The 26,647-nt window shown below is 40.0% G+C and overlaps 1 protein-coding gene across 1 annotated transcript in view; it reads right to left on the bottom strand.

Moving 5' to 3' along the window:
* Positions 1–26,647, bottom strand: part of LOC119730672 (IgGFc-binding protein-like) — a 73,844-nt gene that overhangs the window by 3,522 nt on the left and 43,675 nt on the right. The window contains exons 61-96 of the mRNA XM_038203663.1: positions 26,450–26,624; positions 25,995–26,317; positions 25,623–25,778; positions 25,363–25,507; positions 25,041–25,223; positions 24,551–24,756; positions 24,228–24,402; positions 23,773–24,095; positions 23,401–23,556; positions 23,143–23,287; positions 22,821–23,003; positions 22,331–22,536; positions 22,008–22,182; positions 21,553–21,875; positions 21,181–21,336; positions 20,920–21,064; positions 20,598–20,780; positions 20,112–20,317; positions 18,875–19,052; positions 18,108–18,424; positions 17,629–17,784; positions 16,869–17,016; positions 16,325–16,507; positions 15,770–15,972; positions 14,885–15,062; positions 13,985–14,205; positions 13,558–13,665; positions 12,764–12,919; positions 12,350–12,494; positions 11,765–11,944; positions 11,429–11,634; positions 10,792–10,987; positions 2,921–3,949; positions 2,270–2,572; positions 941–1,249; positions 95–406 (exon numbers count right to left, since the gene is read on the bottom strand). Coding sequence (XP_038059591.1) covers positions 95–406; positions 941–1,249; positions 2,270–2,572; positions 2,921–3,949; positions 10,792–10,987; positions 11,429–11,634; positions 11,765–11,944; positions 12,350–12,494; positions 12,764–12,919; positions 13,558–13,665; positions 13,985–14,205; positions 14,885–15,062; positions 15,770–15,972; positions 16,325–16,507; positions 16,869–17,016; positions 17,629–17,784; positions 18,108–18,424; positions 18,875–19,052; positions 20,112–20,317; positions 20,598–20,780; positions 20,920–21,064; positions 21,181–21,336; positions 21,553–21,875; positions 22,008–22,182; positions 22,331–22,536; positions 22,821–23,003; positions 23,143–23,287; positions 23,401–23,556; positions 23,773–24,095; positions 24,228–24,402; positions 24,551–24,756; positions 25,041–25,223; positions 25,363–25,507; positions 25,623–25,778; positions 25,995–26,317; positions 26,450–26,624 — 8,092 coding nt within the window. The remainder of the gene's footprint in view (positions 1–94; positions 407–940; positions 1,250–2,269; positions 2,573–2,920; positions 3,950–10,791; positions 10,988–11,428; positions 11,635–11,764; positions 11,945–12,349; positions 12,495–12,763; positions 12,920–13,557; positions 13,666–13,984; positions 14,206–14,884; positions 15,063–15,769; positions 15,973–16,324; positions 16,508–16,868; positions 17,017–17,628; positions 17,785–18,107; positions 18,425–18,874; positions 19,053–20,111; positions 20,318–20,597; positions 20,781–20,919; positions 21,065–21,180; positions 21,337–21,552; positions 21,876–22,007; positions 22,183–22,330; positions 22,537–22,820; positions 23,004–23,142; positions 23,288–23,400; positions 23,557–23,772; positions 24,096–24,227; positions 24,403–24,550; positions 24,757–25,040; positions 25,224–25,362; positions 25,508–25,622; positions 25,779–25,994; positions 26,318–26,449; positions 26,625–26,647) is intronic.

The following is a 26,647-nucleotide window of genomic DNA, read 5'->3' as shown; positions in this document are numbered from 1 at the left end:
AGGCTGAATTTCAAAGGAGGCTGAATTTCATTTAGAAGTAATACTATCACTGCCAGAATTCCGACTAAGGAATGAAAGCTGCCAAAAAACTTACAATTTTCGCAATTGATTCCATCATAATTCATTGAGCAGGTCAGCACAACAAGTTCTCCGCCCACGACGTCTCCTAACTCCCCAAGTAGAGAGACAACGACACGGACCACGTAGTACGTCACCGGGGTAAGATTCTCGATGGTAATGGCTTGACGCCCCGGTGGCAATTGACCAACCGATGCCCAGTCTGGCTGTGACTGCAGGCGGATTTGTACCTCATATGATGTAATTTCTACGTCAAGCTCCCAGGACACTGTTATGTAAGAGCTGGTTGCTTCAATCAGCTTGAGATCATAGGCACCCGATGAGTAATCTAGGAGCAAAAGCAGACGATAAAGATACAAAATGAATAACCGAACAGGGTAACTGCTCCAGTAAGCAACATGGTGAATTTGAAGTTCATCGATACTAAGGTTTGGCAAGACCACATGATGATAGCTGAAGACAAGGTAAATGCGCGCAACTTTAGGGTGTAACCATTTTGGATTGTTACTATGTCCTAATAATCATTCAGTCAATTCTATGTTTTAGAAAATATCATTGAGGTCAGGAAGTGTCAGTAGAATCACCAAAATAAACTTTTCAATATATAAATAAAAAATATACCCAAGTATGGGAACAAATATATTACACGACAGGTATTAACGATTTATACAAATTAGGCAAATTTCCACTAAAAGTCCAGCTTGGTAAACATAATTTTCGGATTCAGCACCCCAAAATTAGGTCAAATATTATGTTACCCACTTCTACTCGCAAACGCCTCTTCGTGCCACAATTTTTGATATATCGCCTATTCTAGAATAGGATTTTCTTACAGGAAAGCGAACTCGAAGGTTCCACTTACCACCCTCACAGTTCAGTCCCTGCAGTTGGTTTTGGCAGGTGGAAGCACTGTACGTTTGTGAGATGGTCACATTCCCACCGCTCCCAATGAAGACAAAGCGGACGTTGTAGTTGACGTCAGGCTCCAGACCATCCAGTATATATACCTGTCGGGAGGCAGGGACGGTGGGGCCTGTCTGCCAGGACTGACGGGAGACTACGGAACCTGTGCGGTACTGGCCAGTCACCGTCTCTGACTCGAGATTGGAATCTAGCTGGAAGGTTAGGGAGGAACCACCTCTTGCGAAGATGCTGCCATCGTAAGGCAGAGCTGCGGAGATGAAAGTGGATTGTTTGATGGAGTTAACAACGGTCTATCAAAGGAACATAATAATTTCTTATACCATTTACAAATGCAGGTAGCACTGTCAATCTTGTATATGTTCTGTGACTTGAGAGCCTGCGATTGTTCTGATTTTAGACTTGAAGTCTCAGTTATTATGCTCTAACAGTCCACAAGAGAATGACATGTGTGGCGACAGTGTATGTAGGCTATAAAAAGTATAAGACTTAGTGTACCTTACTTTTCAAAAGCTACATATTCTAGTATTTAGTTTCATAATGACGAAAATAAAGCGTGGAGTTGCACTGTTCTTCTAAGGACCACGCAACTGAAAAATGGGATAGTACTATAGCCCCTTTTTGATTTTGTACCCTGCAAACCCTCAAGACTTATTCCAATAGTTCTGTGTCAAATGTATAAGCAAAGATGACCACAAAGGTTATCTTGCATATAAATAGTAAGTGAAGCTAAAATTGTTGAAATTTATCTACAAAACAGACAAAATGAAATAGAATATATTCGTTTCATTACTGGACCAAGCCCAGTCTAATGTGGCTTTCGCATGAGCCCCTACTAAGATAATGGCCATTTAATCAGTTGACGACCATAAATATGTCCTTGATAAAACATTCAGGCTATCCCCAATGTATGTGCATCTGTTGTTTAGAGCCAGCCTGCCTCCCATCAGAATTTGAGTGATGAGTGATGAGCCAGTTAAGTGCTGGAAAGCTACCTACAGCTAAGAAAGCCACATTAGACTGGGCTTGGTCCAGTAATGTAAAGCGTGATTAAAGGACCAACCCCAATTAAGTAAAGTAAGTTACGGACGGGAAGTAAATAAATATGACATTAGCTGGCTCTTTATTTTCTTCTTTTGACAACCTTAATCATGAAATCAACACTGAGTAGAAAAAAAAACATAAAAAAGAAGATAATTTGAACCCAAAACAATTAATTAACCATAATATGATATACATTAGGTTCATATAAATTGACAAGATCACTCACATTCTTCGCAAGCAGGTCCCTGGTAAAAGCTAACACACGACACGAACGTCTTTTCATCGGTGTAAGCATCAGTACCGTCCGGTTTCCGCGCGTGAATCCTAACCAATACGGTCTGCAAAGGCTCAAGTCCGTACAGCATGGCCTCAGTGGTAGTTCCCGAGACTTGCACCCCCTCGCGCCAAGAAGTGTCAAAGTCAAACTGGTACTCGACCTGGTTCCAGTCCATAGCGCCTGTGAGTTTCCATGACAACGAGAAGGAACTACTGGTGGCCGACACAAGTGTGAGGTCGTAGATGGAAATATCTGTAAATGGAAGCAAAACAAGTATGAACGCCCCAATTAGAAAGGGTGGTAGACTAATGAAAAATATCACGCCGCGGTAAATGTGCTCCTAAAAACTTTGATCAACATGCCCTTCTCGACCTTTTGCTATAGGCCTATGTCAACTCAACCATTTAAATTTATTGCCAACGATTACTTTTGAATTATTTTGCTGATTTTTATTTCCAATTAACTCCAAGCATTATTTTGAAAACGCCTAATCATTGCTTCTGTTTAATCTAAAAAAATCATACTGTAATTCTCATCGGAAGTATAAATATGGAAACATGTCAATATGTTCTTGAATTCATTTACTGTTAAGTAACTCACCCTCACTGCAAAGCAGGTTAGTGAACCCATCTTGACAAGTGCTATCGAAAACAGAATCACCGTAAAGTATTACTCCATCCTTCGGTAAGGCTAAGCGGATTTCGTACGTCGTGGCCGATTGAAGATTTGTAATTGTGTACTCCGACACACTGGGGAGAAGCGCAGAACTTCTCTCAAATTCTGAGCCTATCGAGAGAGGGCGCCATTCGATCAGCAAGGCAGAAACCTCGATATACAGTGTCCAAAATACTGTCAGGGAACTGAAATCTTTATATGTCACAACCAAATCGTACAATATTGGCGGCTGCGTTGTCGTTGGTACGAAAGTAGTGGTTGGCTGAATAGTGGTGACCGGCTGCGTCGTTATAACTGGGAGCTGTGTTGTGATTGGCTGTGGAGTCGAAGTGACTGCTGGTTCCGTGGGTGTGATTGGTTGTGTTGTGATTTGTTGCATAGTTGTAATTGGTCGTTGGGTGGTAGTGATCGCCTGCTGTGGTGTTGTTATTGGCTTATCTGTTGTAGTTTGTTTTACACTTGTTGTTTGCTGATCTGTTGTAGTTTGTTTTACACTTGTTGTTGTTTGCTGATCTGTTGTAAATTGTTGCAGAGTTGTAACTGACGGCTGGATTGTAGTGACAGGCTGGAATAGTGTTGATGACTCCTCTGCCGGTTGTTCTGTAGTTAACTGATCTGTAGTTGTCTCAAAATCGACTGTGGTTGTGTCAAGTTCTGTGTTTTTATCCTCAACTGTTGTTGAATAAGTTGTCGACTCAACTTTGATTTGTGTCGTCAACTGAAGTGTGCTGGACTCCTTAATAGTGCTTTGTATCGAGCTGACAGAGTCTGTCATTGATTCAAATGTGGATGATTTTGTCGGCATATTTGGCTCTGTAGTCGAACCCGCAGTTGTTGACTCTTGGAATGTTGTTGCATCTGTTGTCACGACTGGTGTAGTGGAGTCAACTGTAGACGGGTCAGACTCGGTAGTAGCGCCAGAGGTTGTCAACTCGTTCAAAGTTGTTGGCACAACTGCGGAAACATAAACAAGTCTCAATTTCAGTTGTTTTCATTAATAGAAGGGTACAAACACATTACTATAATTGTAAGCTATTTAAGGGTTGCATAAGAGATAAAAATCTAGATAATAATGGAAGTTCAGCTAAAAAATATGAAAACCACAGCTTTGCAGATCAGCCCATATATAAGACAAAATGTATAGAGATAATAAGCAAAAAATAGGGCTTTAACAAATTATTTCGCTAAGCAAAAATCATGTGGAATCCAGCCACAAGAAATATGTTACATGAAATATGGGCAGGTGATCAGCTGATGCGAAGGAAATCTTCTGTAGTAATGAGTGCTCAGACAAACTAACAAATTAGCCTCTGGATCCGAGGAGGAACTAAGAACACTTGGAAAAAACTGATCCACCGTTTAAATGCCAGTTTTATTAAGGGTAAAAAGTCTACATTTTTCAAACATTGATCTTCTGTCATGCACAATTCTTCTTTTTTTTGACAGTTTCAGCGAAATCTTAACCGAATCAATTTAAACCAAAATTTTTATCATCGAAATATCCTTGCCAAAATGCATGAAAGCAATCCTCGATATTCTATGCTTGATGTTAGAGAAAATGTTTCCACTGACAATTTAAAATTACAAAACATGATTCAATATAATCGAAGGCTATGTCGAGAATAACACAAAAAAGCTACTAACAGCTTATTTCCATTGCGATCTTCTGTGTGGTCCCCTATGTGGACTGATGCCATTGAACTCATTTTGTTTTTTTTTAGAGAAAGCATACATCAAAATAAACAGTATGCCAAGACTGTTATATTGCTTGCTTGAAGGGTCTGGCTGAGGCATAATTGTGACATAAAAGGCACTATTAACTTTAAATATAAACTCGCAAATTAGAAATAATTCTCTAGTAAATATGCGTATGTTAATTATTCTTCAATTTATATCAACAGGTTTATAATTTTTTAATCATTTCTTATTGGTTTGAACCTTTGCTGACTTATTGCATATTATCAAGAAGGTTAGAAGCATTCCTGAAATGACATCGTTTGTTGCAAACAAAGAGTGAGCAAACCTCATAAAAAATCGCGGATCAAAACTTTCATGGCGGGGTATGAAAACTGTCTGGGGCAAAACCGCTGCATTGTGCTGTGCGCCATTCAACGTAGTGGTTCACACGCTCCCCCAACAATTAACCTTTTCAGCCGAGAAATTCCCCTCAAATTTACTTTTCCCCGCGTTTTGCCCAGCAACCAAGACCATACACACGGAAATGCCTTTTCAAGACCGCATTAAATTATCATTGTTATGCAAAAGGCATGACCCATTGGATGACCTCGCCTACTTTCGGTTCAGAATAAAGCCTTTTATTGGTACACGAAAATGTATTTACTATTTGCTCCGTGTCATGAAAAAAAAGGCAAATATATTGTGGCTCTCACTGGGACATATGAAAATGTACCTAAACTTAATTAAACTATTCATTGCATTTAGGCCCTACTTGAATATCTTTTTGAAGACTCAACCTGACAACAACCGCCACCCTAAAAAAGTTTTTTTTAACAACGAACACACACAAAACTAACATTTAGCACGGGATTCATTCTAACTCTATTACCAAGATTTTTTTAGTAATCACGTCAAAACATTATTTAAGGTCATCCCTAAACGCTGCACTGTGCACTGCTTTGAGAAAACAACGGTTTTTTTACGGACCCACATTTCCCCTCAACCCACGGATTACATGTAATGGAACTTTTCCCCACTATGAAAGGTACTGGGACGTTATTTGCCCTTTCGAAGTTGAACGCTTGACTGACGCTATTGTTACACCTGCATATGCAGAACAAACTACGAGCCTATGCACGCGGCACACAGCGCTACCTGTATCCATGCACCATCATTTTACCACAGACATGTTTTTGTTCGGCAAAATCAGTCTCCACTATTCAAATCTGTTCTTTTTATACCAACCAATCACGTGGCAGCCTGTCTATGACTTGCATATCTCGCATAGAAACTTTCCCCTGCGGGGGCACAGTCGGGTCAAGGGAAAAATTTTCTTTTCAGAAGCTGTTTTGTTCGATACCTGTTCCCAAGTTTTGCGACACGTCATCGAAAGGTACAGGTACGCGCCCAGCGAGGTTTTAAGCCAGTGGGTTGTGGGTTTGGGTAGGCTACACGAGCTGAGGGGCTTTGCACGTATCGGACGGCTGTGGTGAGTTGCAAAGTGTAGATCATTTTGGTATTATACATGTAATCATATAAGGGGAATGCGACGAACTGATACCAAAGGGGAAAGGTAAGTGGTAATACATGCCAATTATCTTTAAAATGTGATTTTTTTTATGTTTTGCATTTTTAATTTTAATGTTTTTATTTCATAGATTTGTTGTCTATTGTAGTGGATTGTTGCGTTTGGTTGCCTTCTCCTCCAATATGCAGTTCAAAATGAAGAAAAATGCAACTTGCTGCAGCCATTTAATGCTAAATATGTTGACTCTTCACAGATGTATATTGTAAACGATTATATTTTGCACTTATTCTCCCTGACGAATTGGAAATTTGTAATAATAGGCTATTGGCAACACAAGTTTCATTTACGCGATCGCTTTCTTTGAAGATTGTCATGTTGGCTTATATTGTAGGTAGATACAAAATTCGAAAGTATACTAAATACAAGAAAATATTTGAAACTGTGCTGCCGACGTTCAATTGTACAACAACGGTTCGTTTATCCGGTTTTTCATGCGCAAGACTTTTTCAATAGGATTAGTTTTAAAGAGGACAGTTTCTTAAAGACTTCGCTGTGCACGAACGGTGTAAGTGCTCCAAGGACGAAATTCTTTGTTATTCAGTTTTCACACGGAGTTCTGCCTCCGGTACAACCACCGGTGTCTTGTCCCAAAGTGACCTTCTGCAGTCTATCAATAGAAACCTGTGAATTTACAACCTGTTGAACCAAACTGCAAATACATATTAAACATTGGGTGAAAAGGGAGAGCAAACAGAGAATACCACACTTACGCGCCACTCACACAGTCTGGTGAGCCATCCAGTGGTATATACAGAATACTGTCAGTCCGAAGTCCATGTGTTATTTGTATAAGTTAACGTCATTCCACTTATTACTCTAAAACATATCGTAATCCAATGGTGTTTTATCACCGAATATCGGGATATAATCAGTTTTTTTTTAATTGTGGACATTGTTTTAGTGTATTTACATAACCTATTTGTTTAATGCCAAGCTTGAACAATTTCGATTGCACAACTAAATTGCGAAATAACATTACAGGTATCTGTTAGCATTTGCTTGAGTTAATAAGGTTTTGTATCAAGTTTCCCGTTAATTATACCATTTATAAAAATTGATCACGATCTTCCAAATAGTTTTGTGAGGTCGACGATAATTTGCTTCATTAAAAATACGTCAACAAATCCAGAACATTCTCAGAAAAAGTGTAATTCCCTGATGATAGTTTTCATTTATTCTAACGCCATTTTGACTTAAGTGCGTTCTTAAATGCCAATAATTAAAGCAGAAAGATTGCGGGTAACACCATGAGAAAAGTAATCTCTTCTTGGAAGAAGTGTGGTTCTGAAAAGAACCGGTTGGTTGAGTGTAGAAACCGGTTGGTTGAGTGTAGGTTCTTTTCATAACCACACTTCTATCATTATCATTCGCCATGCAAAGCTTCAAGTCGTATATATGCCGATTATTGTTACAATCGCAGTTATTATTTATTTTATTATTATTACAGTATTTACAATGCCAGCGTTCATCCTCAACCATAACTGTGCCAGAAATAAAAATAGGAACATTCTTTTCCTCTATCAAAAACTCTTTTTATATTACACTGTGGGAAAATATTGACTAGATGGGCTGGGTATGCCATGCAATGTTTGTGTTAGCACCTCTCCCAGCATTGCTATACATAAATGACCACCTACGGCTAAATAATTATTATTTCAAGCATCAGGTGGATAAAAACCCTATTCAGAAATGCTGACCGTAGCTACGTATATTCTCCCTGCTTGGGTGGCGTGTATGCATTCTATATTAGCCGTATTATTATATCCAATAGACCAGAAAGCACTCTGTCCGATTCCCATGGAATTTACCATTGTGTATGTAGTTTACCTGTACTTTTTTTTATATAACGGAGTCGGAGGTGCTGGGGGACCACGAACATTGGCAATGGATGTGAATAATTTACGGCGGTGCTCTACAGCATTAAGCCGTATTGAATGGGAATGAGGAAATACGGTGAAAAAAATCGCAGTGAATCACTGTCACGATTTTATTTGTGTACATTGCTTTAAGAATAACTTTGGTGCCATTTACCCGGATAAAGCCCAGATCGTAAGCCTATTTGTCATCACATTGAACCACGTACTTCTCTACGATTGGTTCTTTTCTTTTCTTGGATCGACTGGGCTAAAAAGAAATATTCCTGGGAGCAAAATCGAGCTTTAAATCACAAGCAAAAAAATACCCGACGGGTAGGCCCTACAACGAGTTAAACACTTGCTATATGTCATCATAAAGTATTATTGTATGCCTCATGACGTGTTTCTAAACCGCCTTGACCGGGTGCAAATTGAAGGGTCTACTATCCATGGGTTGAATAGTTGGAATGGACAGACAAAAGAACAAGGTTTGTGTGGGTTTCAAAAAATAAACCAGACCGCTAAAATTTATGATCCTCTGTGTTTCGTTTTCGTTTCAAAATAACTTACCCTGTTCAATCATGCACACTTAATCTTGCAATATAGGCCTAAAAACTGTATGATTTAAACTGTGTGGACAATTCATTGCGAAATGCAGTTTATTGGGTTTGTTATCTAGGGATGTCCTCAAAAGATGACGAAGATAGCTTCGTATACAAATTTCCCGAGACATATAAAAAAATTAACAAGTTTAGAAAAATCAGTAAAAAATCCGGTTATAGCGGGAAATAATGTGCGCATCTTGTCTTTACATGTATCAGCAAGTATCATTTTCAGTAAGTATTTGGCAAGATATATCTTATTCGTGCACACGTAATTGAGCACGGGTTTTTCAAGCACATACTTCTAAGTATAAGGGTGTTTAAGTGTCGGCTTTGGGGGTATGTTGTCAACCTAGTTTTTTTCCAAAACCCCGGTTTTGTCTCCAGTTTCGGTCTCATTTCTGGCTTCATAGTCATTTAAAAGCCCATTTTTGTATCCAAACCAAATGGAAATACAATAATATCAAAACCTGCGATTGAGTCGGATACGCCCATCATCAGCAGCCTGAAAATCTCCCGGAGCAGAAGTCGGAGGCGAAGCCAAGGTTTCGAAAAAAAAACCTTATGTCAACCTTTTTCCTACTTTAGCAAGTTCGGATTTTTGCAGATTGAAGTCTGGATTAAGCCTATACAGTGATTGTAGTGTTACGCAGTACCACGCCCTTACATCAACACAGCACGGAGTACGATAAGCCGTGCAGAAATCACGGCCTATAGCACGTGACATGTGACATCGCCACCAGGTGTACTTCAGTTAAATACCAAAATCTGAGCACACTTGGTAGCGGTGCCTTAAGTCATTACATTACATCAGGGATATGTGGAGAAACGGCTGAGCTCGGAACTACAGACGCAACACATCCTGAAGATATAGCCGTATATATCCTTTTCTGTCTTAATAGGGTATATAAGTTGCACATTCATTTTGTAAGTTTTTTGTTATTACAAATTGTGTCTTTTTCTGTTAAACAGATCTACAGGAAAGCTTTCGTGAAAATCTATGAGCCATATCGCCGGTAAAGATCATTTAGATATTAGCTAAATATTACCTAAGAATAAAGAATAAGATACCACCATTATTGATTTGGGTTCATGTAATTTGTAAAAGCAATATACACTTAAAATAAAATAACAGGTTACGAAATTGACAATCTTCGCAACATTTCATTCCTATATTTGGTTATATTTGTGGTCGTAGTAAATTCTCTTTGATAGTCCAGTCCTATTGGCGGATTCTTGGAATGTTCTAAATAAGCCAAAAACGTTGAAATTTCAGGTTTTCTTTTGGAGAAAACCACACTACATTTTCGGGACATTTACTTGTTATCGGAACTTTTATAGCCTTTAGGCACCAACTTAGATGTGTGGTTTTTTTGGTCAGTGGGCCTACATCATATTCATCTTAATCCCCCTGCAAAATTACTCTTTTATGTCTCATTTAGGTTAAGTAGACCCCATGTTTTTGTAAAAGTACTACAGATTTTACTTGTTATCACAGCCCGTCGGACCTACCCAGCAGGCATCGGTATGGAATACAAGCCCAGCCTCATTGATCTGGGTTCCATTCGTTAAGCCGCTTTTTACTAACATTCCTCTATGCCTAAAATGATTCAATAAAATATTTGTGATCTAGAATACCAGGATTTGGTTGACCTGCGAAAATAACCCAGATTTGTAGAAGGACTTTTATTGCATTAAATAAGGAAAAAGTGTTTTGAATGGTTTTGCAAGCTATGCGATGATGAAAAGAACTGACGTCAGTCCAGGGACCACACTGAAGCTATGCAAAGCGAAGGGATAATACGACTGGGCTCAATAAGCCATATTTTTTTTTATGAATGTTGTTCTGAAGAGCTGTCTTTCATTGCGGTTCAAGCCATTCATCTTCCCTGATTTCGTTTACTGACAGAATTACCACACAATAAATCACAGTGCTTCTCTGAAGAAAAAATAATAATAATGGCAGCATGGTCACGCGATTGCCTGACTGACCTCGAGAGAGTTAAGAATGTCTCCACGGAAACCAGTCTTTTCAAAACTTATGACATTGTTATCGTCAATTGTTAGTACTACCTGTGGTTGGTTCCTCAACTTTGGTGCAATTCAAGCCGTCGCCAACAAAGCCTGGATCACAGACGCATGCGCGGCGACGCTGTGTGACCCCGCAGCTTGCATCATCATGGCACCGTAGTGGCTGGCAATCAATCGTCTGAGCATCGATGCATGAACATTCATTCGTACAATTTTCGCGTACCCATTTATCACCGATCTTAGGAAAAATTAAGTGGGGAAAGGTCAAAATAATTATTTTATTTAATTTGACGAAGAACAAACTCTGCTGATGAACGCATCCCTTTTCTACATAAAGTTTCTGCGTCAACATTCAAATCCAGAAACCCAATGATCAAAGTGGCTTTTGGAAAGCAACCGTCCTTCGCGGCTTACCTGTTATTATTATTATTTTGAGAAAGCTAATCGTAGATCAATTACAAAACAAACTTAATTCAACATCCTCGTTGCTTGCGGCACGCAAACAATTAAAAACATACAGCCTTACATTACAAGGGTGTAGGAGAGATTGTGTAGCCACAAAATATTGTTTATTGACAAGACAAACAAGAATTTCATAAACCTGGCTAGACTAGCTTGCCTTGCTGAATAAAAAACAATGAACTATAAATTCATTTGAAAGACGAGAATGCATGCTTACTGAATAATAGAAGCCATTTTCGGAGCAGCCGCACTGACTGATGGGAAGGCATTCATGATTGTCGAGTTTGAAACCTGGCGAGCAGACGCAGCCTTCCCGACAAGAACTACAGAGGGCGGGCTCCTGAGCTACCTCATGACTTGCACAAGTTTCAGGGCATTGGGGAGCACATGGGGTGTAATTCATATCACTTGCACAAGGCAATGCTAGGGCAGAATCAGAAAAAGGTAAAACATTGAAAACAAATCCAGAAAGAATTTTCCAATGAATTTGTGTAAATGGCCTTATTTGTATCTCCAAGCGTTCTAAAAATAAAATTTCGAGTAAGACACTTACGACAAAAGTCTTCTCTTCTCCACGGCATTGCTGGAAATCCTAAACTGGCACAGGCCTCTGCATAGACGCTGATGTCGTCACAAATGACGTCAACATCTGGTAATGTCGCGCATGCGTCGTACACACATGCATCGTAGTATGGATCCGGATTAATATAAGCTTGGCACTCCGAAAATGGACCTAGAAAGAGACGTAAGATTGGAGAGAAACGGAATAGACCACTGCATCTGTTTCCAATCTACCTATTAGATAAGGGGCATCATTTGTGTTCCATTAAATAATCAATGAGTCTTTCAGATTTTTGAATTAAATTGAACTGAAGTGCTCTTGCCGAATTTTTCATTCATTTCATAGTTTGAAATTTATTTGTCGTAGGATGTGTTTGTTAAAATGCAGTCCATCGTGGGAATCTTTGAGAGAAAAACATGCAAAAGACAAATACGGTGTCACTCTTCATGTTAAGGTTTGAATTGTTTCTGGAAACACATATACACACTTTAGAGCTGACTTTCTTACTGCGGGTAGATTTAGTTAATAGGGATAATTCAAAATCTAGATTTTATCGTTTAATTAGGTTTTACTTACCATTTTGTTGTTTTATGATAAAGCATAAATCTTTCCCGAGTGTTACATTTGCAAAGCCTTGGCATATATCTGGGTCTTCTGGATTGGAGTTACACCTTGAATTCTCGGCGAGCCAACTTTGACCAAATGTGATCGGACTTCCCACCTGCAAATGATCAGAGAATTCCGGTCATTTTTGATTTTTTTCCTAAACAAAAGTAAATTTCGGAGACTGCATGACCTAACCATGGAGTAAAAATCGAAATTGTCCATATAAAATATATAGCAAAATAAGTGAGATAGGGTATTGTGCCATCTTAACTTGCGGAATGAATAAGCATTTATTTGAAGCCATTTGTAAGGAAAGAAATTATAAGAGTTGTCTAAGCGAAAACAATATTAGTATAATTCTAGGCTGGATCGTATCAAACTTACCACTGTGCGATCTGGTAGCATGAAATCATTTTCCTTAACTCCATCGTAGTTTCCACATAGACCACACAATGTACCACTGTAGTCAGCCGGTACTGTTATTTTGGCGGTGTGTCTACCGTCCCAGTTAATAATCAACCCGAAACAAGTCGTGAGAATCTATACAACAATAGATCACAAAATGAGATAATTTAACACATTTAAAAACGTGATGGGATAACTTTTTGAATTCTTGCAAACCACCCCAACCAATAAATGAATAATAATTTCATTACACTGTTATTTCGGCTGTGTACTATATGAACCTAGCAACCAGTTGTGTAAAAAATTGAACAAGTTGTGTAAAATTTTACACAAGTTGTGTAATATTTTACACAAGTTGTGTAAACAACAATTTACACAACGGGTTGCTAGGTTCATATGGTACACAACCGTCTAATTTTTACACAACCGAAATTACATTGTAGGAGCCACTGCAGTGTACAAACTATGATTTGTTCCAACCCCCAATTGAACATCGAAAATTCAACAATTAACCTCAATTACTAATCCTGAAAGAAAATCGAGTTTCTTGAGGCAGGGAATTTACTTCGTTCCAGATCTTTAAAGATTAACAAAACTACAGTGACAGATTTCTGCTCTTCATAACCATGGGAAATGCTCTTGACAACAGAATGATTTTTAACATAAACCTGTAACCATTGCTAGCAGTTTCGAATAATCCCTCAATTTTTTTATCCTGCACAATTTCACACATTTTGCAACTACTGTCATTCATAGAAAGCGGTCAGGCCTACCGTTTCAGTGCCCGTGAACAAGATGCTGACGCCCTCTATAGACAGGAACGGCAGCTTTATATCAATCCCGTCAGTGCTTGCTGCGCCGAGTTGAGTGAGCACAAAGACCTGAATAGAAAATCATTAAATATTTCTTTTCTTCAGAAATATTCCATCATCAAAAGCTTCCTTCTAATACAAACTGGTAATATAATGGCAACTCTGATGTAAGGCTTGTCATTACTCTATCGTGAGTCACTGCACTTAAAATCTGCACAGTAGCATGTATGTCAATCACAAGTCAGTTATTATTCAAGTCACTAGTCAGATCATACGTGACAGGGAACGCACGATGGGAAACAAGTTAGAATTCATCAGTATAACTTCACTGGAGACCAGATGACTTGTGATAAACTCATTACGACATCAATTATAAATCCATTTGTACCTTTCCGTGCAAATCCACTTTCAACTCCTGCGTGTAAGCTACTTTAGCATCTGAATTTCTCTTCACGTTTTGTGCCGTAATCCTGAAGACAGGTGGAGCAGTCGAGGAATGATTCCCGCAAACGTCGACCAAGGTGTAGTCACAATCTCCTTGGAAGTCAAACTGACGACCGTCAAAGGTTAGATAGTGTGGATCGCCCCATATGTAGCACATACCGGGAGCTATTGCAATATAAAATAAACGACTTGGAATGTAAGGATTTTAATATAGCATTTGCTATTTTCCCCAAGAATATGATTGAATATAGAAATGTACAAACACACGCTTTTCAAAAATTAAAGCCAAAGTCTACGTGTAAATATATCATCCTTGATTCCGTGGGTTTTCCCCAGAATATTCTTCTGGGATATTCCCTCCACCTCTAAAACTGTAATTTCTTCTCATTGTCTTCACTCTACAGGTTTCTTTTAGGCTTGCGAGCTACAGTGGAAAGGGCGCTTTTGAGGAATCCTTGCTTTCATTACCAGAAAATTATTAATAATAATTGATAATAATCCCAAACAAACAATTCCACAGCGTTCAGTGCAATAAAGTCACAACACGTTGCACATAAATTATAAACTCGTTGAAAAACGCGGGGAATCACAAAACTCAAGGTAGCGCTATATCAATAGTTAAAATTTCTACATCAAATTTCAAAAAGCGCATAGGCCTATCCCGTTGCAGTCCTTAAAGTAAGCCATGCCATTTTACGCAATACTGAATGACCATATTTTATAAGGTAAATGGGCCCGTCAACTGGAGCCGATAAACAAGCTTACTTGAATTTACAATCTGCTTTCCTGAGCATTATAAATAAATAAATAATAAATAAATAAATAAGTTGACCATCTGACTCACTCCTGGTACAATTCTCTCTTCCATCGCCAGAGTATCCGTTTTTACAGATGCAGTCCCTCACGCCGTTTACAATGCCGCATTTTGCCATGGAGTGGCAAGTGTAGTCTTCACAATGTGCTTGGGTTCCATTGCAGTAACATCTCGTCGAGCAATCTTCACTCACCCAGTAATCTCCCCTCTGATTTGTGATTATTCACACAACAAAAATTTGATATAGTTATAAATACGAGGTCGCAGTAATTTACAGTGTAAAAGATCTATTTCATTGGACATGACGAAGCTTAGATCCTTAACGCTACAAATATCATAGTTTCTTCGATGTTTGGCCACAAAGGTACCACAGGTATCTCTAGATATGGAGAGATAATCGGTGATTTAAAACCTTGATGATACCTTTGCTCCTAATTCATTTACTTCTCTTTGATACTTATGCGCAGTGGCGCAAATGTGTGCCGGCGATGGGGGAGGGGGGGGGGAAGGGGATGATCAAAATTCAAAAATTTCCCGATCTTACATCAAAACAGTGCATTTTTACAGCTTTTGTACTTTGATTCTTCACCTTTCAGTGCTATTGAATACATTGTGGTTGTTGAGAGGTTCGACAAATACCTCGAAATCCTCGAATTTTTTTCTCATCACGGAAAAGTGGGTGGGAGATGATTCAATAGCCCATACCCCACTTAGTCAAAAGTGTGGGGATATATACCCCTATTTCCCCGGGATTTACGCCCCCTGCTTATGTGCTGGGGATGCGAGAAGACCACAAAGGCAAATTCCAGCAATAAATCTTGGAACAACATTCCTTAATTCTTTCAATTAGAAAACATTCTAATTTTCTTGTACAGTTGAACAAAATGAAGGATTTAGAAATGTACATTCACATACCTTTAGATAGATACCATCTTGAAGGAGGCACCCACATTCTGAAGGCTGGATACAGCGCCCTCCTTCGAGCACTTGACCATCAGGGCAGCGGCAAGTTTCCACGCACGTCTGATTGCACATGTCTCGCACGTGATGCACTGCGCATGTGTCTTGACAAGCATTTCCGCAGGGATCGAAATCCAAGCCCTCTGGGCAAGGAAAAGCTAAAAAAAACACACACAAATAGATAGAAAAAAAGAAACAAATGAGGAGACTAAAAATTAGTAGTTCACAGACTGCATGTAGTAGGCCTATATATTCAAGTTTTCAACCCTCTTCCTATAATGGATAATTTCATCTCTGCTAAGTTTCAAGGCGCTGTTCGATACACGGCGTGTTCAGTCTGTTTTGCCTGTTGCACATTTGCGCTAAACTTTCTAAATATGTCAAAATATACAACAGAGCTTAATGGACTAAAAACCTCGCTTAAACGTATCGTGATATTTTTGAAGATTCGGTCAGTCAAATCAGGCACGCCAGAGTTCCATATAAACATTAATAAACGTTTTTTCTTACGACATTGTGGTATTTCCGCCCTCCACTTTCCAATGTCCACGCCCCTATTGCGACAAGCCTCTGCATATTCCGAAACGCTGTCACAAAGTAGGTCATCCTCCGGCAAATAAGCACAAAGGTCATACACACAAGCCTCGTGATAAGGTCGGGGGTCAACGAAGTCGTGACACAAAGCGAAAGGACCTGCAGAAATAAAGAGATGCAAAGAATTACCAGACAAGCCAACTTCATCCTGCGTTTGACAAAGGTTCCGGAAGAATCTTTTGAATATTATTATCAGAACATTCCAAGTTGAAAACTGTTTATGTTTTCTACATTCTTTGAAAGTGTAGAGATCCAATAATAAATAAGAGTGAGTCAATTCAAAGTAATTACTAAAATTGTTGTTTAAACTTTTTTTGCATTTTTACTTTTTATTGTATTTAACACTTACAGTCCAGAATCCACCAGTTTTAATACGATTTTTCACACACCTAGGGGGTTAGGTAATGGAAACAATAAGGGTGTTGTGTAATGAGAACACCGTTTCATTTGTTTGCGTTACCTGTGTGCTTGATGATGACGTAGCACAAATCTTGGGCTCTTTCTTCGTTTTCCGGTCGTTCGTCGCACGGATTTGGTTCAACAATGTCTCCAAAGCATTGATCGGGATACGTTGCCCAACTGCTTCCAAAATCATTCGCAGTCGAGACCTGACGGGGAAGAAAAAAAAGGGGAATTTAAAAAAGTTTCTAAAACTAAAACCATTCGCAGGACGTTAGTGTGCAATACAAGAAGCTTTTAAAGCTTATAATTGCAAACGCTCCAGGAAATACTCGGAAATGGAGACTTAAACACATTGGAAGATATAAAGGGAAACTACCTCGAAGAGAAGCTATTTCTTAAAATATAAACGAGGAGAAAAAGAAGTGATATGGAATGGGCGGTCCCAGCACGAAGCCATAATTTAAACCAAAACAAATAAATATGCTTTGTATTATTTTAGACAATAACCAAACCCAAAGAGCGCCACTTAGACCCTCCCTTTGTAGTGCTCGAGCGCCTGTATATTAGCCTATTTGAAATATCGCAGACAAAATATGAGGGCGCTGTTTGAATTGGGTAAACTCTTTTCTATTTACCCAAACCAAATAGCGCCCTCTTATTGTGTCCGCCATATCTTAAATAGGCTAATTGGACTTACGCTACCGGAGATTACTCCAAAACAGTCTATATCATCACCCCATTCTCAAGATAGTAGAAATTGCATTCAGTCAGAATCACGACATTATTATACGCCAAGCTCAGAGACAAGATTACTTTACCAACTGTCCATCTGGAGTGACAAACTCGTTGTCAGGGTTACCATCAAAGTTACCGCAGAGACCACACGTACGGTTGCCATAGTGATATGGTAGTGATATCTCGGCAGTGCGGGAACCATCCCAACGAATAGACAACCCAAAGGGAGTTGCCAACATCTTGAACAATAGAAAAAAAATTGAAATAAAAAAATTACAAACACAAGTATCTTATTGCTAAGCCCTTACCAAAGTAAGGTACATTGTTTTCTCAATATTATTAACTGGTAGAGCACAACATACATCACACAGCTCAGAAATATCTTTTTGGCATTATTAACAGGCAAATACAAAACAATTCATCCATTGGAATTTAAATGCAAAACCGGTGAACACTTTCAAAGACTTACTGAAAAACTACATAAGTTTCAACAAACAGAAACAAATATCTAAACACTTTAATCTATTAATTGTGATATCATTTCTTTTCTATAGCTACGTACCAGTTTGTATCCGTTTTGAAAGATGACAACTCCATCTAAAAGTTGAACTGGCGGCGTGACGATTATCCCGTCAATGCGAAGTTCACCCTTCCTTCGTAAGGAGTATTCCACATCATTGTAATACAATCTTAATTCCTGAGTGTATGATACCGGGTCAGACGGTTTCTGTTTGATATTCCTGGCCGTCAGGTGGAAAGCCTCTGAAGTTTGACTGCAGTTCCTGGCCAGTGTGTATTCACAATCTCCCTGGAAATCATACTTAACTCGGTCGAATGTCAAATAGTGGGGGTCTCCCCATACTGTACAGGTGCCGGGCCCTGCATTACAAAGGAATTCTACATTAAGCATTAGCAAACACAATATTGTGAAAAAAATGTGACTTTTGTGTTGTCGAAATACCAGATTTTTATTTTAACATACAGTCTAACAATCCCCCCCCCCAAATCTACAAATTATTATGTTCAGTGAACGCAATGTAAACATCTGTGACAATTTCGTGATAAATAAGGTAGAGTGAATTCAAAACTATAATCCAGATTGTCACTAATTATGCTGCTCAATATTCAGTAAAGAGATGCGTCACCGTTAAACGCCCTTAAAAGAAAAGCTTCAGCCAGTGAGAATAAGATTATGTTTTGATGGGACTTGACAGGTCATAATAAGCCTTACGCTTTAATTCGACCAATAATTACAAGCAAGCAAGCTACAAGCAAGAACTCTGAAAAACGTACATAATATTACAGCTTAATTTAGGATGGATAACGTACCTCTGGTGCATTCCAATCCGCTTTCAACAAATCCATTCTGACAGTAACAATCACGAACACCATTCTTGATTTCACAACTGGCAGACTCATGACATTCTAAAATTGAGCACTGCACGCTACCAGCATTGCCACAGAGACATTTCTCGGAGCAGTCGGGCGAAATCCAAACGGCACCACGCTAAAAGGGATAGAGCAGAATTTTAACAAAGAACAGAAAATTCATGCTTACACAACAAACAAATCATAAACGCAACAATATTTATGAAGGGTGAGTCAAAATAATGTCCCTTTGGATTATTCTTTGTCTCCCAAAAAACGGAAAAAAGTTTTCAGCCAACATTCGATTTGGGTATTGACCACATTTAGTACAAATGTTACTTATATTCGTCCATTCATGCAAAGGATACAAGCCTTTCTTTGTGACTACCCCAAAACAATGTTTCCTAGTATTGTGTTTTAGGGGGCATTTAACTTTATTTAATGGCGCAAACAACAACCTGACCAATGGGCGCCAATATTTCCAGATCGTATCCCCCTTCGATTTTGTTTTTCTAATTGAGGGGACCTCAAGGGCCGGGTGTACCGCATTGTGCCACACACCCTGCAGGGACTTCGCCAACGAATTACTGTTGAAATCAAAGCCCTCAGAAGAACACGGACGATCGGCAGAGCTATTGCAGACATGAGGACACAGGCACATCTATACATGCGTTTATGTGAATGAAAGACAGATGGAGGTTCGAGAAGCAGGACAGTGTAAACGTGAACCTTATAGGTAATTCATTTTCAAGTTCAATGGATGTAATTCCATTTGATTGATGTCCTGTTCTATTATTCCATTTATTTCCTTCATTGTCCTCAGACCCAATGATTGTTGCCATTGTGTTCATAGCAAAAGGTCTATTCTGAACATTGTGTTGGTAGTGTTTCGGGGTAGTCAAAAAGAAAGGCCTGTATCCTTTTCATGCATGGCTGAATATCAGTTAAACAGTTACTGACTGTGGTCAACACCCAGACAAAAAAATGGCTGAATGGAAAAGCTGGTATCCTTTCCCGTTTTTGTGGGAAACAAAAATTTATCCAATGGGACATTTGTTTTGGACTCGCACAGTCGGGCCTATAGCAAGTTTATTTTGCGGAAACATCATGTGAAATTAATCTCTTTTGTTAGTTTGTGATTGATGGGTTTAGACCATAACTCTTTTTAATGAACAAAAATAGCACTTTAAAATCTTACCGGAAGGTAGGTAACTCCATCTTGCAAGAGACAACCACATTGGGAAGGATGGATACAGTGATCTCCTTCCAGAAGAAGACCATCAGGACAACGGCAGGTTTCGATACAAGTCTGCTGGCAGTCAGGATTACCTTGTGGCTCCTGACAGGTAGCTGGACATGCTGTGCCACAAGACTCGTATATCAGCTCACTGGGACATTGTAGCTCTGTCAATTTGAAACCAATGAAAATATTTGACTTCAGATTAGAGTCAAGGATTCATATAACGCTGTGCTTACACGTGTGCAATTTCTTGTGGGGGAAAACAGTGCGCACAGGGAACGCAGTACCCAGACAGCTCCCCGAAGAAAACTCACGAGTGAACAAAGCGTATCGCTATTCCATATCAGGGGTATGTAAACTTTGACAAGCACAAAAACAATCTTCTCAATACTTCATTCGAAAAGAAGAATCGTAGCAATCTTAAGAATAGTAATTGAAACTTACGACACATCTCCTTCTCCCTTTTCCAGTCGTCTAGAATTTGTCCAGATACACGGCAAGCTTCAGCATAACTCTCAGCGCTGTCACAAACCAAATCATCTTCAGGAAGAGTCTCACAAAGATCGTACAAACAAGACGCATGATAAGGTCCTGGATCCACAAAATCATGACAAGGTGCAAAGGGGCCTGGAAAATGGAGCAAAAGAGAAGAAACAATTCTGATCGCACCCCTTCGTAAAGAATAAGAAAACCACCCGTGACACCTGCACAATATAATTATAAAAACTGAGGAAAAGATCAGGCCAGAACTTAATATTTTGCCCACCTGTTACATCAATCAGTATGTAGCAAAGATCCGATGCCTGACGATACAGCTCAGATCCCTCAAGACAAGGCGGCGGGTCAACTGGTGGTTCACACCCTATCGTGTCCACAGCCCAGCTATGGCCAAAGTCAGATGGGTTTTCGGCCTAGATCAAGAAAACGGTCGCTGTCAGAATACAATGATAAGTGAGCAGTCCAATCGCAACAAATGATTCTTGATGGTGAAAATAATGAAAACGGATTTTTTTTTTTTTTTTTTTACCAGTGATCCATCGGGAAGTGTGTAGTCATTGTCTTGATCCCCGTCAAAGGTTCCGCACAGGCCGCAGACTGTATTCCAATACGTCGCTGCAACTGTGATCACAAATTTACTCTTGCCGTTCCACTTAATCTCAAGGTCAAAGCTTGTAGTTAGGACCTGAAAGAAATGCAAAACTCTGCAGCATATACCGTTGCGCCCTGACATATCTACTGAACCATTCTTGACATATGGCATTTTAATATATGTCGATGCTGAACCTTCCCGTCTATCAATGCCTACCTCAATTTGAATTTGGAACCAGAATGTATTTCAGCACAATAAATTGTAAAGGACATCTCTACCAGCTCTCAAAATGGTCAGGAAACAACTTACCACATCGCCCCCAGATTTTCGAATACTGACTCCATTCGATTGCAGAACAGGTAGTGATACGGTTATACCGTCGATTTGCACCTCTCCTCTTTGGAGTAAAGCGTACTGCTTTCCTCCAAAGTCCAACACAATTTCTCTCGTGAACGAGACGCGCTCAGATGGCATTCTCTTTAGGTTGTTAGCAATCACATGGAATGATGGAAGCACAGACGAGTTTCGGCAGTCTCTGACAAGTGTATATTCACAATCCCCCTGGAAATCGTACTCGACACCGTCAAAGGTTACGTAATGAGGATCTCCCCAAGCCATGCACATGCCGGAGGCTAAATACAAATGAAATCAAATCAGAAACAAATCAAATCAGACTTTCTTCAGCTGTAACACTGAGCTTTAAAACGTGGGCTCAGCTTAGGGATGGTAAAAAGGTGTAAAGTTCCAAAATATATTAGCCCTACCTCGTTGACAGTTCAATCCATCACCGACATATCCTTTTCTGCAGTAACAGTTTCGAACGCCGTTCTTAATGCCACATTTGGCAAACTGGTCACATTCCAAACTAGAACACTGTGCTTGGCCGGCGTCACAAACACATTTTTGGCTGCAGTCGGTAGATACCCACTCGCCCCCATTCTGCGGGTAAATCAAACATCAATCGCAATTAGTATTTTGTGCAATTTATTTGGAGCCCAATAAGTTATATTTCTGAGTAAAGAACGTGTTCATGAAAATGGTACCCCAATCTAGGGAATCGATCCCATTAAGATCGCTTGGCTCTTACCGGAAGGTAGGTAACTCCATCTTGCAAGAGACAACCACATTGGGAAGGATGGATACAGTGATCTCCTTCCAGAAGAAGACCATCAGGACAACGGCAGGTTTCGATACAAGTCTGCTGGCAGTCAGGATTACCTTGTGGCTCCTGACAGGTAGCTGGACATGCTGTGCCACAAGACTCGTATATCAGCTCACTGGAACATTGTAGCTCTGTTTTTTAAATTTAAACCAATGAAAATAATTGACTTCAGATTAGAGTCAAGGATTCATATAACGCTGTGCTTACACGTGTGCAATTTCTTGTGGGGGAAAACAGTGCGCACAGGGAACGCAGTACCCAGACAGCTCCCCGAAGAAAACTCACGAGTGAACAAAGCGTATCGCTATTCCATATCAGGGGTATGTAAACTTTGACAAGCACAAAAACAATCTTCTCAATACTTCATTCGAAAAGAAGAATCGTAGCAATCTTAAGAATAGTAATTGAAACTTACGACACATCTCCTTCTCCCTTTTCCAGTCGTCTAGAATTTGTCCAGATACACGGCAAGCTTCAGCATAACTCTCAGCGCTGTCACAAACCAAATCATCTTCAGGAAGAGTCTCACAAAGATCGTACAAACAAGACGCATGATAAGGTCCTGGATCCACAAAATCATGACAAGGTGCAAAGGGGCCTGGAAAATGGAGCAAAAGAGAAGAAACAATTCTGATCGCACCCCTTCGTAAAGAATAAGAAAACCACCCGTGACACCTGCACAATATCATTATAAAAACTGAGGAAAAGATCAGGCCAGAACTTAATATTTTGCCCACCTGTTACATCAATCAGTATGTAGCAAAGATCCGATGCCTGACGATACAGCTCAGATCCCTCAAGACAAGGCGGCGGGTCAACTGGTGGTTCACATCCCATCGTGTCCACAGCCCAGCTATGGCCAAAGTCAGATGGGTTTTCGGCCTAGATCAAGAAAACGGTCGCTGTCAGAATACAATGATAAGTGAGCAGTCCAATCGCAACAAATGATTCTTGATGGTGAAAATAATGAAAACGGATTTTTTTTTTTTTTTTACCAGTGATCCATCGGGAAGTGTGTAGTCATTGTCTTGATCCCCGTCAAAGGTTCCGCACAGGCCGCAGACTGTATTCCAATACGTCGCTGCAACTGTGATCACAAATTTACTCTTGCCGTTCCACTTAATCTCAAGGTCAAAGCTTGTAGTTAGGACCTGAAAGAAATGCAAAACTCTGCAGCATATACCGTTGCGCCCTGACATATCTACTGAACCATTCTTGACATATGGCATTTTAATATATGTCGATGCTGAACCTTCCCGTCTATCAATGCCTACCTCAATTTGAATATGGAACCAGAATGTATTTCAGCACAATAAATTGTAAAGGACATCTCTACCAGCTCTCAAAATGGTCAGGAAACAACTTACCACATCGCCCCCAGATTTTCGAATACTGACTCCATTCGATTGCAGAACAGGTAGTGATACGGTTATACCGTCGATTTGCACCTCTCCTCTTTGGAGTAAAGCGTACTGCTTTCCTCCAAAGTCCAACACAATTTCTCTCGTGAACGAGACGCGCTCAGATGGCATTCTCTTTAGGTTGTTAGCAATCACATGGAATGATGGCAGCACAGACGAGTTTCGGCAGTCTCTGACAAGTGTATATTCACAATCCCCCTGGAAATCGTACTCGACACCGTCAAAGGTTACGTAATGAGGATCTCCCCAAGCCATGCACATGCCGGAGGCTAAATACAAATGAAATCAAATCAGAAACAAATCAAATCAGACTTTCTTCAGCTGTAACACTGAGCTTTAAAACGTGGGCTCAGCTTAGGGATGGTAAAAAGGTGTAAAGTTCCAAAATATATTAGCCCTACCTCGTTGACAGTTCAATCCATCACCGACATATCCTTTTCTGCAGTAACAGTTTCGAACGCCGTTCTTAATGCCACATTTGGCAAACTGGTCACATTCTAAACTAGAACACTGTGCTTGGCCGGCGTCACAAACACATTTTTGGCTGCAGTCGGTAGATACCCACTCGCCCCCATTCTGCGGGTAAATCAAACATCAATCGCAATTAGTATTTTGTGCAATTTATTTGGAGCCCAATAAGTTATATTTCTGAGTAAAGAACGTGTTCATGAAAATGATACCCCAATCTAGGGAATCGATCCCATTAAGATCGCTTGGCTCTTACCGGAAGGTAGGTAACTCCATCTTGCAAGAGACAACCACATTGGAAAGGATGGATACAATGATCTCCTTCCAGAAGAAGACCATCAGGACAACGGCAGGTTTCGATACAAGTCTGCTGGCAGTCAGGATTACCTTGTGGCTCCTGACAGGTAGCTGGACATGCTGTGCCACAAGACTCGTATATCAGCTCACTGGGACATTGTAGCTCTGTTTTTTAAATTTAAACCAATGAAAATAATTGACTTCAGATTAGAGTCAAGGATTCATATAACGCTGTGCTTCCACGTGTGCAATTTCTTGTGGGGGAAAACAGTGCGCACAGGGAACGCAGTACCCAGACAGCTCCCCGAAGAAAACTCACGAGTGAACAAAGCGTATCGCTATTCCATATCAGGGGTATGTAAACTTTGACAAGCACAAAAACAATCTTCTCAATACTTCATTCGAAAAGAAGAATCGTAGCAATCTTAAGAATAGTAATTGAAACTTACGACACATCTCCTTCTCCCTTTTCCAGTCGTCTAGAATTTGTCCAGATACACGGCAAGCTTCAGCATAACTCTCAGCGCTGTCACAAACCAAATCATCTTCAGGAAGAGTCTCACAAAGATCGTACAAACAAGACGCATGATAAGGTCCTGGATCCACAAAATCATGACAAGGTGCAAAGGGGCCTGGAAAATGGAGCAAAAGAGAAGAAACAATTCTGATCGCACCCCTTCGTAAAGAATAAGAAAACCACCCGTGACACCTGCACAATATAATTATAAAAACTGAGGAAAAGATCAGGCCAGAACTTAATATTTTGCCCACCTGTTACATCAATCAGTATGTAGCAAAGATCCGATGCCTGACGATACAGCTCAGATCCCTCAAGACAAGGCGGCGGGTCAACTGGTGGTTCACATCCCATCGTGTCCACAGCCCAGCTATGGCCAAAGTCAGATGGGTTTTCGGCCTAGATCAAGAAAACGGTCGCTGTCAGAATACAATGATAAGTGAGCAGTCCAATCGCAACAAATGATTCTTGATGGTGAAAATAATGAAAACGGATTTTTTTTTTTTTTTTTTACCAGTGATCCATCGGGAAGTGTGTAGTCATTGTCTTGATCCCCGTCAAAGGTTCCGCACAGGCCGCAGACTGTATTCCAATACGTCGCTGCAACTGTGATCACAAATTTACTCTTGCCGTTCCACTTAATCTCAAGGTCAAAGCTTGTAGTTAGGACCTGAAAGAAATGCAAAACTCTGCAGCATATACCGTTGCGCCCTGACATATCTACTGAACCATTCTTGACATATGGCATTTTAATATATGTCGATGCTGAACCTTCCCGTCTATCAATGCCTACCTCAATTTGAATATGGAACCAGAATGTATTTCAGCACAATAAATTGTAAAGGACATCTCTACCAGCTCTCAAAATGGTCAGGAAACAACTTACCACATCGCCCCCAGATTTTCGAATACTGACTCCATTCGATTGCAGAACAGGTAGTGATACGGTTATACCGTCGATTTGCACCTCTCCTCTTTGGAGTAAAGCGTACTGCTTTCCTCCAAAGTCCAACACAATTTCTCTCGTGAACGAGACGCGCTCAGATGGCATTCTCTTTAGGTTGTTAGCAATCACATGGAATGATGGAAGCACAGACGAGTTTCGGCAGTCTCTGACAAGTGTATATTCACAATCCCCCTGGAAATCGTACTCGACACCGTCAAAGGTTACGTAATGAGGATCTCCCCAAGCCATGCACATGCCGGAGGCTAAATACAAATGAAATCAAATCAGAAACAAATCAAATCAGACTTTCTTCAGCTGTAACACTGAGCTTTAAAACGTGGGCTCAGCTTAGGGATGGTAAAAAGGTGTAAAGTTCCAAAATATATTAGCCCTACCTCGTTGACAGTTCAATCCATCACCGACATATCCTTTTCTGCAGTAACAGTTTCGAACGCCGTTCTTAATGCCACATTTGGCAAACTGGTCACATTCCAAACTAGAACACTGTGCTTGGCCGGCGTCACAAACACATTTTTGGCTGCAGTCGGTAGATACCCACTCGCCCCCATTCTGCGGGTAAATCAAACATCAAT

Source organism: Patiria miniata, unplaced genomic scaffold (assembly GCF_015706575.1).
Source record: "Patiria miniata isolate m_02_andy unplaced genomic scaffold, ASM1570657v1 HiC_scaffold_22, whole genome shotgun sequence".
Classification (NCBI taxonomy): domain Eukaryota; kingdom Metazoa; phylum Echinodermata; class Asteroidea; order Valvatida; family Asterinidae; genus Patiria; species Patiria miniata.
Note: the sequence above shows the minus strand (reverse complement) of the source record. Positions and strands in the feature narration are given on the sequence as shown.